The sequence below is a fragment of the Curcuma longa genome, chromosome 7, assembly GCF_044706935.1.
Source record: "Curcuma longa cultivar G26 ecotype Majalengka, Jawa Barat chromosome 7, ITB_CL_G26_1.1, whole genome shotgun sequence".
Lineage (NCBI taxonomy): Eukaryota > Viridiplantae > Streptophyta > Magnoliopsida > Zingiberales > Zingiberaceae > Curcuma > Curcuma longa.
The window spans coordinates 5,061,852-5,073,683 of NC_133867.1; the positions used below are offsets into that span (position 1 = coordinate 5,061,852).

At 41.8% G+C, this 11,832-nt stretch overlaps 2 protein-coding genes across 2 annotated transcripts; both read right to left on the reverse strand.

Annotated features, from left to right (window-relative positions):
* Window positions 1–161: 161 nt before the first annotated feature.
* On the reverse strand, window positions 162–4,340 carry LOC141832211 (uncharacterized). Its single transcript, XM_074719699.1, has 7 exons — window positions 3,961–4,340; window positions 3,594–3,751; window positions 3,049–3,297; window positions 2,711–2,845; window positions 2,300–2,482; window positions 872–1,033; window positions 162–738 (listed from the first exon to the last, which is right to left on the reverse strand). The coding sequence occupies exons 1-7, from the start codon at window positions 4,295–4,297 to the stop codon at window positions 310–312; spliced, it is 1,653 nt and encodes a 550-aa protein (XP_074575800.1). The 5' UTR covers window positions 4,298–4,340; the 3' UTR covers window positions 162–309.
* A 1,704-nt stretch (window positions 4,341–6,044) lies between these two features.
* LOC141832212 (uncharacterized) lies at window positions 6,045–6,854 on the reverse strand. The gene is made up of 3 exons (XM_074719700.1): window positions 6,831–6,854; window positions 6,670–6,745; window positions 6,045–6,577 (listed from the first exon to the last, which is right to left on the reverse strand). The coding sequence occupies exons 1-3, from the start codon at window positions 6,852–6,854 to the stop codon at window positions 6,045–6,047; spliced, it is 633 nt and encodes a 210-aa protein (XP_074575801.1).
* Window positions 6,855–11,832: the final 4,978 nt, after the last annotated feature.

Sequence of the window (11,832 nt, forward strand, 5' to 3'; positions counted from 1 at the left end):
GTAGCACTTGTAATTTCATAACTACTACAATGCGCTCGATCCATTTAAAAATTAAATTTTAAAAATTAAATAAGAGATAACAGAACAATATTCAAGAATAATTAAATAATTATGTACAGTTGAATAGTAAAATAGAACGTCGAAATGGAAAGTCCCTTGATGATTTGGAAGGAGAGAAAAAAAAATCTTCTTGATTTTTGGCCATTTTTTTTCTAGCACCAATTATGAGTAAAATAAAAGCACAGAGACAAAAAGGAAAAAAAAATTCATTTACTTGGCAACAAAGTAGAGACTATGTCCCCTTTGCTATCATTTTCCTTTTTCGCTGGAAACTTTGTTCTTCTTTACCTTCTCCAGGAATTGTAAGGCAGAGCTCAGATTTAGCATGGTAGTAACCCAACTGAGACCTGGTTTATCCATGCTTGAAATCAACCATTCATAATCTTCTCTTGCCTTCTCAGATAATGGTTCTAAAAACTCGCATTTGGCTAGTATTTCAGGTGTTGGTGCTCCATCGACAAGATTTGTGTCAAGTTTAGGCCTCCCTTTTATGGATTCTCGAGGTCCTGGAAAATGTTCGATAGCCAAGGGAGAAGCTCCTGGGATGACTTCCTGCTGAAATGGCAGTGCTCTAGCAATCTGCAAGCAGAACTCTATCCACTGATGGATGAGTGGAGATGGGCCTCTGACTCTCCCGCCAATTTGGCCGCTTTTGAATCTTGTAGCCGAAGGTATAACCTGAAAGGCAAGCAACAAGGTATTGGATATCGACATGTGAGAATGGAATGGAATGGAAATGGAGCTCTGCAGAATGAGAAGTTTCGACGATTGTATGAAGAAATACTAAAGTCAAGGGAACTCGAACTTGTACCCACAGATCTGCCCATATACTGCTACCCGACTTTGGAACAATCACCGCAACGTTGGACATTCGCTTCGCAACAGGAATAACATCACTGCTCCATCCAACAGCAACCCAGACATCTCCTACACTAAATGCCTTCAGGTAGTGAACACTGTCGAACACCCGAACCTACAAGAGGCAAAATATAATATCATAGTTCGAAAGCAAAGGACAACCGATGAAACACAAGCCAGTGTTCCTCAAGCAAAGGAAGGAGGAGCAGTAATTGGGAAGTAAAGAATTACACAATTTATAGTCAAATAAGACTTGCTATCAGCGATTCAGTGCGATAACAATAGAACATGCTACTGCTAATAAGAAAATGCATCTCATTGCTTTCTGTTGATCATAATTGCAGCAGATGTATAACTGTATCACATGTGCAATTTAACCAGTTTTAACCAGCTAAGTATTCCAAATGATGGTACATGTCCTCAAGGTTAAGGGTGCAGGAGAGGAATGCGATATCCAGCTTAATTTAAAATATTGCGAATGAGATATGTTAAGGAATGCAATTCTAAATCTAAAGCAGTCGATTCTGATTTCAACATGTTTTTATAATATAGCCTACCTCTTTTATATCACATGGTTAAGCTTTCAGACATATCACTTGTCCCAATATAGCGGTGGAAAGCTGCTTGGAAGGTGTAAAATCTCTTCTACTAGAATGAGACGAGAAAGAGTAAAGGATCACGAAGTTTACAAAACAACATCCAATCTGAGGACATATTATTTATCTAATTCCAAAAAAATTGATTTTTTCTGACTATTTGAACTACATTTGCACTACATAGATCTTCCATTGAGTTCTACAGATATATACCTAAATCACTAGTATTCAAGTCACAGCTGCAATAGATCACACTTGGGTCATCCCTTAGAATTAGATTTTACTATTCGACACAAGGGAAAAAACAGTCAGTGTGTTGTCAAAGGAGGCAATCTTTCAGTTCACACTGAACCATAGAGCATTTCTCGGAAGATGTGTTTGATGAATTCCTCTCTTGGCAGTATAATAGAAAGAGGGGATGCATTATGCCACACCTGAAACTAACTTAACAAACTGTTGATTGCATAACCAGTATTCTTTGATGATAAGTACTTGCTTATAAAGATGCATATAAAACCCAATTTCTTTATACACTTATTGTTTTTCCCCTAGTTACTTTTGCAAGTAACAACAGCCTCCTTTATCGAACTTATATTGTTATTAATAACAAAAGAATTTAACTTAGTGAGAGATGGTCCATGGAAGATAGGAGCAAATATTTGGGGGAAAACGTGTCACACACAACCTACAGAAATCCAGTTGTGCAAAAATCATACAATTTCTTAAGTCGAAATAAATTTTGAATGAATATCAAATACCTCAAATTCACAACCTTTACCGCATACCTGCCTCTGAAGCATTCTTAAGTAACGTAGCACTTCTTTCCTCCCTCCAGAAGCTTGTTTTTCAATGTCTTTGGTGTTGTATGAAGCCCCCATATATTTCAATACTGCACCAATGACCTCCCTAGAAGAATCTACCATTGAAATCTTGCCAGCAAGCTCATCTCTCCATAAATCACTCCAATCCTACGATAATTCAAGTATCCTAGATCATCATACAAGAAGTGAAATCGGATGCATGCAAATTTAATTTTCTTCAAAGAAGAAACATTTTTTGCTAATCTAGAGGTAAATAACCGAATGAAGCAGAACAAAAACAGAAATGTATAGCACATAATAGTACAAAGAATTTCACTTCTCCTTATGAAAAATGAATGGAAATAGTGATGCTCATGTACTTAAAACATGAATTACCTCAATTGGCTTTAAATTGTGCTTTCTAAATTTGTTTTTCTTGTATGCTATAACCATAGTTCCCCATCGATATGGTGCTCCCCATATTCGACCATTAGGATCCAACTCCCCTTTATCATTCCTGCATAAATGAATCTGAGAGACTTTGATGAAAATTAAAATACCAATTCTGTCAGAAAATTCACAGGACAGCTACAAAGCATATGAAAATTTGGCAAACTTTCAAAGGCATAGGTCGCCTTGTAGATACTTAGAATCAAGAAAAGGGGCAGTAGAAAACTATCAAGGTTCAAAAAATGAACAGACAAATCAATAGAATTCTAAGAGTAGTGTCTCACCTTCCACTTGTCACTTAAAATTTTAAACCAATCTTGCTCTTCTATGTGTTTAATGGGCTCAATTAAATCCTTGGCAATGGCAAAATTCAGCCAAGAGTCACCAATGGCAATGATGTCAGCTGCCATAGCCGACTTTGGCTGCAAATGACCTTTATCAGAAACTGATGTCAAATCAGAAAAGATTGATTCAAAACCTCCACGGTACTCAATACTCAGTTTCAATCTCCTTCCTTGGGCTTGAATGAAATCCTGTTTGCAAGAAGAAAACATAAGAGATGATTCCAGGAGTGATTACAAATACTTATATGTTTTCTCCAACCAGCTAACAAATACTATATGATTGGTTAAACAAGCTTGTACAGGAGAGTCACCCAATTTGAAGTTGGGCCTCTTTATTTTAATGCAGGAGGCTAAACATATAGCATCAATGGTCATTATTGACTTGTAGATATTATATGCTTAAAGGGAAGAATAGGAACAATGACCAAAAAATATTGCACCACCACTCCCACTCTTTACGCAAACAAACATTATCAGGCACTAACCTTAATCCATGAAGGCGGTAGGGATCCTCGGAGAGACACGATTTTTAAAGGTACAGTCAAAGCATATGTCTTCGATTTCCAAGCCTCCAATGCTGCCAACAACTCCTCATCCTCAGTTGTCTTTTCTACGATCGTGTCAGGGTTCCCCGATTCATGCACTTAAACAAAGAAAACTTTGTGATCGTTTGGTCAGGTACAGTGATCAGTTTGCATTTCCAATAAAGCATTTCTAAAACTATATAATTAGATCGAGAGACATTTCTCCTCCGCAAGAAATCAAATTCAAAATAAAGCCGGAAGCAGCAACAAGACGAGATTTTTGAGCAAGGATACAAGTTATTGATGGAAGACAATAAACCCTGCGTACCAGGCGCGGCGAGGGCAGTAGGAGGAGCCACCGAAGCGAGTGCACACGGGCGAGCGCAGAAGCCGATAAGGCAGGCAGCGGAGGCGGCGAGGTGGACGACCAGCACCGAGTGCCTCCTAAGGGTTTCGGAGAGAGGAAGTGGCAGAAGACTACGTTGGCACGGAGTGGTCCCAGATCCAGCCGGCGCGCCTGCGGCAGCGGCGGCTCGCAGAAAGCAGCCACGCCTTGCCTTCCCCGGAGCACTGAACCAGAGGGAGAGAGGTGAAGGTGCGAGATGTGGAGCGTGGGGGTGGAGGTTGGAAGGTAGAGAGGTCTGGAGCTGCTGGAAGAGAGCCATGGAACAAATTCGTCGGGGAGAGAAGCCACGAGGTCGATGGGGAAATGGATCACGCGAGAGAGAGAGAGAGAGAGAGAGAGTGTCGAAGGGCTCGTCGTCGTCTTCTTTTGGGCCGTAGATGGATCTCTACCAAGCCCAATTTGCCATGGAGGATTTCGTGGCCCAGGATTGCGGCCCGCAGAGGATCCCGGATCAAGCATTCCGTTAGAATTGAATAGATCGAACTGAACTAATTGAATTTTTTTTAGATAAATCGATCTAACCGAAGTTTTTGTCATTAAAATTGAATACATCGAAAAGATATAACTTTGATTAATTTGATAATCGACCGAATTAATTGAATTATCCACAATCGATTGTTCATTCATTATTAGTCGACTAATATGCAGACAGTCAACTACATCACTCATTACTAAATTTACAATTTATTTATCAATCTAGCAGCCAACTAATCCTAACAAGTCGGGACTTCACAATTACACAAAGTTTGATATTTTTAGAAATTTTTTTATTATTGATCTGAATCAACAATCAAGTGGTATGTTAAATCTGTTCGATTTAATACCACTTACTACTAAATTAATTAAATTATCCACAATCGATTGTTCATTTATCATCAGTCGACTAATATGCAGACAGTAAACTACGTCCCCCGACTACTAAATTTACAATTCATTTATCAATCTAGCACTCAACTAATCCTAACGAGTCGGGACTTCACGATTACACGGGTTTGAGTTTTTTAGAAATTTTTTATCATGATCTGAATCCATAGTCAACTGATACGTTAAATCTATTTGATTTACCTCCGGAACATAGTTGAGTTGGTTATGACGAAGCAAAGTTGCTGAAGTATATAAGGATCGAATCTCGACGAAGCTGAGGCAATTCTCTCATAGTCACTGGGGTTGACCGATTTATAATGGTTGTGGGACCGCTGAAATAGCGGATTCCATCTTTTTATTGAAGTTAAATCTATTCAATTTAATTAATTTAATCGAATTTTAAATTTTAAAATCGAAATCGAACCCACAGCTCACTTCCTCCTCACACAGCAAAGCTCAATCCATCTTTTAAGTCTTGAATCCGTCCATACTCCAGTGGAGCATCTTTTCCACAAAACTCAACTCCATAGTTCATTCCACTTGTAGCAAGGAACTGAAGGTAGCAAAATCTAGACAAAGCATCGTAAGTAGTCTTTTCACGATATGGTTGAACATTGACTATGAAGCAAGCCATCGTTAAGTATCAAGGTTTGGTGGCTAATGCCTTTCATGCTTTATTCCCCTTGTCCCCAACAAGAATCCAGCATTCTTTTCTCAACGAATCATATATCGATCCTTATTTCCGTTGCGATCGGCCTAAAATCTAGTCGTAAACATCTTCGAAAGCGCCCTTATAGGGCATAGTTTTCGCATGCACACCAATTTCGTCAAGGCTATTCGGTAAAAGATTCGTCTTTCTTAGTCACTTGAAGCTTCCTTTCATAGAAATCAAGCCAAAGTCACAAAGATGATAAACATGACATTCGCGAGGAATTAAGCATTTCTAAGCTTTACGGGTTGAGTCAAACTTAGAGGAGAGGCATTCAATTCCCCGCCTTTTTCCTATATGAATCAAGAAAGTTGTGGTCCATGACCAGCTCATTGTGGTTCCCCCTCTACTCTTTGCAACACAAAAACTTTTACAAGAACGACATTGGAGTTCAACCCCTCACATGATCCGACAACCGACCGTGTTGTCTTCGTCAAAGTAGTCGCCAAAAGCAGTCATTGCCTGCAATTGATGGTGGTGGTGGTGGTGGCCGATAAACTGGAGTTTCATAGTAGCGGTAGTCTTGAACATAATATGTGACCGGAGTAGGGTAAACAGTCATCGCATAATATGGTATGGCCACAATAGGCTCCACCGGGTGGTAAACTTCAGCTTGTGGTGCTACAATTGGGCATGAGTTCATTTGTGGAATTGCAGCTACAATTGTTGGATCCGCTTTGCCTTCTTTATAGTTATCATTGTCTTCCTTATTTTTACTATTCTTGCTCTCGTTCTTCTCATCGATGTCGTCGATTGAGCTCTTATCGCTCTTATCGGTGCCTTCTTTCTCTTTCTCCTTCTCTTTCTTGCTTATCCCATCCTCTCCTTGTGGCTTTTGTGCCTTTTCATCCAATACTTGAGCACATTTTCCGACCTTGGACAACTTCTTAATGAGGACTCCGACATCAACATTGCCGAAAACGGTCACTTCGGGTTGTGTCGGGTGAATCTCTACCTTCAACACACCTGAAACTATTCAAATTCTTACGAAGTCGTATATAATTTCCATTAATATAGCGACGGAAAACCATAGCACAACCATCACATACTCATCATACCTTTGATGCTTAAGGCCTTTAACACTTTTCTCTTGCAACCATCACAGCAATTAACAGAAACCTTCAAAGCAACACGCTGCACAAATGCCAAACTCTTCGCTAAACATAAAGCTACTAGATGGATCTAGCAATAAGGCGAAAGCCGCAATGCTCTAGCTCACCTTTAAATCCGCTTCCTTCGCCATAAACACGGTCTCTACTTCGAAGAACAGGGAAGTTGAGCGAGGAGAGGAGAGAAAGGGAAGCTTTTGTGTGTGTGTGTGTGTTGGTTTGTTTGCTAGGCCTGTGGAGGCTTTTTATATGCATGAAAAGAGGCTACTCTCTCTATTTTAACCTCCATAGTTGACCAATAGTTCAATGTAAGTCGCACTCGTATCTTTTGATCCAACAGTAGAAAAGAGACCTTTCGCGGGAAACTTAATGGGCAAGCGGAGATGTTATATTTTTAAGGTTTACGACTAATTGATCACCGAGATCGATTTCGATTAGTATAGTGATATGAAGTACTTTGAATTGGTATCATGTTGTGAAAAAGGTTGTAGAATAGTTTAGGGAAAGTGCAACACAGACTAGCATGAGGAAGAATAAAGGTTTGGCCAACTCAAAGAGGGTATAGTTAGTGTAAGGCTTCCACTTGCACCATCCTTTTAGTTGTAGGGTAGGGTTCAAGCTTCCTCCAATTGTCTATGAGATTAGATTATTTCCGATACTAGATTTGTCGATTAAGGCGATCTCAATCAACTATTCTCCTCATAACAAATTGATCTTGACTCTCCAATTCCTATGAATGCTAGAGTGTTGGGTCATATGTGAGCCGAATTCGATTAGCCTGTTAGATGATGTGCATAGTCGTGCTTAACACAAACTATCATGGATTGTGCCCAACATGACCCTTGATAATTGAGTCTAGCACACGCTCGTGCTAGGTTGGATCATGGCTAGGTTAGGCTCGATTGCCACTATAATCTTTCTCGATGATCTTAAAAATTAGGGAAGCCCAATGGGCCTATTGGGCTCTGCATTGAGCTGGCCTCAAACAAAAGCCCAAGGTCACTTTCTTTTTTAAGTAAAAAATGATCAGTTGGAACTATAACAGAATTATACAAAAATTTAAGAGCAAGTCGAATTAGATCACCGGCGGCAGCTGCCGGGCGGAGCTAGCTTGCCTACCGGAGCCATGGCGGGCATTTCACATTGAAAATACATAAAAAAAAGATCATGAAATTATAAAATAGAAAATATCTCATTGGTATGAGGTATTTTAGGTATAGTCTAAAAAATAAAACTATGAAGGACGGCAAAAGTGACAGATATCGTACCGTTGTGAAGATATATATAGATTCTATCAATTCTAATGCCTACCTCGGCCATGGCGTGGCAGTCGAGTCTTCGGCCGTCACCCACCGCGTTTCCCTCTCGTATTTCCCTGTAGGTACGTCCGTCCGTCGTCGTGTTACTTTCTCTTGGCCGATGATTGCAACAATGAGCAAGGAGCCGTTGTTGGTAACTATTATAAATCAGTTAATTCGATAAGCCTGCATTAATTAATTTTTTTTATCGATTTAATTGTTTTAATAAAGTTTAAATGACTGTTGCACCTCACCGTTGCCTCTCGTTTAAATGACTGTTGAATTCATTAATTATAAATTAATTTATTAAAAATCGATCTTAAACCTGTTTTGTTATAATATAATTAGTTAATTAATAAAAGATTATGGTTTGTGCTACTGCTGGTTCAACACCGTCTGCTTCGTCCTCTGCGTCCGCAACTTCGCCGTCGACCGCCCGCTGGCCTTGTCCCTCACCATCAGCTTCAATAGCCTCAGCGCCTCCCTCTACGCTCTTGCCGTTGGCGCCGTCTCCACTTTGGTGTTTAGTATCGAAGCAGTTCTGTATCTCAGCATCTCATGAGTATCTAAATAGCTCATCACTCAACAGTTCAGTATCTCAATTTGCTACCCACGACTTTATTAGTCCCTCGCTGAGGCTTGATTTTGTGACAGGTTTGGTTTTTTATCAAAGGTTTGATTTTTTATCTCAGTGTTAACAGCATGAACCTTCTTTCCAACATCACAAGCGATATATGATTTTACGTATCGAGTTCATTAAATGTCATACCTTACCTCTTCAATAATAAAGATTTGACCAACTATCTCAATAAAATGCCGACATCTCATTCTCGTAGTCCCTTCAGTCGAAATTATGGGATTGTATATAACTCAACACGGTCTAATCAGTTGGTCTACGCCTTCTTTGACTAGACTTAAAGGGGAGACTTGTGATATAACAAAATCATGTTGCTACTACGCGACACTTGTAGTCCAAGGGATAAGCTGATGTGTCAAGTCAAAAGTCAAGAGTCAAGCTAAGACAGCAAGACAATAAACGTCAACAGAACATGGGGAAGGGGGGGGGGGGGGGGGGAATAGTTCTGTTCGAGAGGAAGTCAAGTTCAAGTAGTCCCGAGTTATATCTCGGCCAAACAATCCCGAGTCACGTCTCGGTCAAACAGTTCTGAGTTACATCTCGACCAAGTAGTCTTGAATCACATCCTCGCCAAACAATCTCGAGCTACATCTCAACCAAGTAGTATCGAACTAAATCTCGATCAAACAATCTTGAGTCACATCATAAACCCCACACTCTGTCTTACACAAAAACTATTAAAATTTCTCAAACGCGTGATGCTTGCAAAGGGGTCAGGGCGGTACGAGATTGCCAGATATGATTCCTTAGATACCCTCGGGCCCGCATGTGAAATCAAAAAGTAAGAATAATCAACGACTGTCGTATTGTCAGGGCGGTTACAAGATTGATAGATTTGGTGCCCTAGATGCCTCATGTCGGAATCTCATGTCGGTAATTGTCAGAGTTAATCTCTTCGAGCCCCGACCAGTGATCTCTCTCGGGTTGACGTGGAAAGGCGTTTTCCGTGAGTACATAAACCCTTCGTAAAGTATGAATAACTCTCTGTGCAATTTCAGCAACTACATATACTCGTTATCTTTTTTTTTTTTTTGCACGTTCGTCTTCTTCCACTGATATTAACTTGAGTATCGGAGTGATCTGTCATATTAATTTGAGTATCGGAGTGATCTGTCATAATTTCTCGGTACCAATCTAACCCTTTCGTTCAGTTTACTTTCAGATCTCTTTGTTGATAGAAATAAAATATTGCATGAATTAAATATTTTATTTTATTGATTGATGGCTTGATTGTCCATGACATTCTATCGGAACAATCCCAACCAATTCTCAAAGCTGACATTATTGTCGATTAATTAGCAAAGATTCTGGTGGCAGGCGGGTCTACTTCTCAAGAACAGGGTGGCTGGCCATAGCGGTGGTGCCGCTGCCGGTGGCGTTCTTCCTCCTAGCTGAGTCCGGCGACATGGACGCGTTGTTGGCTGGCACGGCCCTGGTCGGGCTCAGCTCGGGCTTCATCTTCTCCACGGCCGTCAGCGTCACCTCGGAGCTCTTCGGCGCCGACGGCCTCGGTGTTTACCACAACATCCTCATCACCAACATCCCCCTGGGCTCGCTCCTCTACGGCCTTCTCGTCGCGCTCATCTACGACGCCAACGCCAAGGCCATGGCGCCGGTGGTGCTCCTGCGGGACGGCACGGTGGTTTGCATGGGGAGGAAGTGCTACGCCAAGACGTTCCTCTGGCGAGCAGCCATTTCCCTGGTGGGCTTCGCTTCCAGCCTGGCTTTGTACTTCCGGACAAGGGCCGTGTATCGGCGGGCGCAGACGCCGCCGGCTAATTTACAACAACAAATTCGCAGAATTGCTTAATGCTAATTAATTAACCAGAGGGAAAAAACTTCACATTCTCTGTAATTTATATCTTTTTTTCCCCCTATAAAATAGTCATACACCAATTTTTAATTGGTTCATATTTAGTTTTTATCTTTACGATTTCAATTCAAAGCACATTAAAATTTATTTATTTATTGAATTTGTTTAAGTTTATTATTTATTTTCAACCTATCACAAATAATTTAAAATATATAAAATATTATACTTTCATAGAAATGCTATGCTGCGCGACGAGGAATCCGCGATCCGTGCGCGACACCCACGACCCACCGTCGCTGCCGCCGCGCTGTTCGGCCACCACCGACTGTCGCCTCCGGCGCGATCGACGCGCCGCTAGCGAGTGCTCCGTCCGGCGTCGGATTTCGACGGGATAGTGGTTGGAATCCGATGGAATTCGGTCGGAAACAGGGTCGGCAGTGGCCACGTTGTTTCCGCCCGCGATTTGGCCGGAATCCGATTGCGATTTGGCCGGCACGGCCCTGATCGGGCTCAGCTCGGGCTTCATCTTCTCCACGGCCGTCAGCGTCACCTCGGAGCTCTTTGGCGCCGACGGCCTCGGCGTCAACCACAACATCCTCATCACCAACATCCCCCTGGGCTCGCTCCTCTACGGCCTGCTCGCCGCGCTCATCTACGACGCCAACGCCAAGGCCATGGCGCCGGCGGTGCTCCTGCGGGACGGCACGGTGGTTTGCATGGGGAGGAAGTGCTACGCCAAGACGTTCCTCTGGTGGGCTTCTCTTCCAGCCTGACTTTGTACTTCGGGACAAGGGCCGTGTATCGGCGGGCGGCGCGACGGCGGGCGCAGACGCCAGCGCCGGCAGGCGAGCAAGAAGTTGATTCCGAGATAGGCGCCGCCGGCTAATTGCAACAACAAATTCGCAGAATTGCTTAATGCTAATTAATTAACCAGAGGGAAAACTTCACATTCTCTGTAATTTATATCTTTTTTTTCCCTATAAAATAGTCATACACCAATTTTTAATTGGTTCATATTTAGTTTTTATCTTTACGATTTCAATTCAAAGCACATTAAAATTGATTTATTTATTGAATTTGTTTAAGTTTATTATTTATTTTCAACCTATCACAAATAATTTAAAATATATAAAATATTATACTTTCAGAGAAATGCTATGCTGCGCGATGAGGAATCTGCGATCCGTGCGCGGCACTCGCGACCCACCATCGCTGTCTGACCACTGCCGGCTGTCGCTTCGGGCGCGATCGACGCGTCGCTCGCGAGCGCTCCCGACATCGGATTTCGGTCGGATAGTGGTCGGAATCTGACAGAATTCGGTCGGAAACAGGGTCGACAGTGGTCACGCTGTTTCCAACCGCGA

Excerpts from the sequence above, each read along its gene's own strand:
- LOC141832211 (XM_074719699.1), bottom strand. The coding sequence starts at position 4,297 with ATGGCTCTCTTCCAGCAGCTCCAGACCTCTCTACCTTCCAACCTCCAC. Across the intron at positions 2,483-2,710 it reads ACAATTTAAAGCCAATTGAG|GATTGGAGTGATTTATGGAG; the intron begins GTAATTCATGTT and ends GAATTATCGTAG. Across the intron at positions 1,034-2,299 it reads TAAGAATGCTTCAGAGGCAG|GTTCGGGTGTTCGACAGTGT; the intron begins GTATGCGGTAAA and ends TGCCTCTTGTAG.
- LOC141832212 (XM_074719700.1), bottom strand. The coding sequence starts at position 6,854 with ATGGCGAAGGAAGCGGATTTAAAG. Across the intron at positions 6,746-6,830 it reads CGAAGGAAGCGGATTTAAAG|CGTGTTGCTTTGAAGGTTTC; the intron begins GTGAGCTAGAGC and ends GCATTTGTGCAG. Across the intron at positions 6,578-6,669 it reads AAAGGCCTTAAGCATCAAAG|GTGTGTTGAAGGTAGAGATT; the intron begins GTATGATGAGTA and ends GAATAGTTTCAG.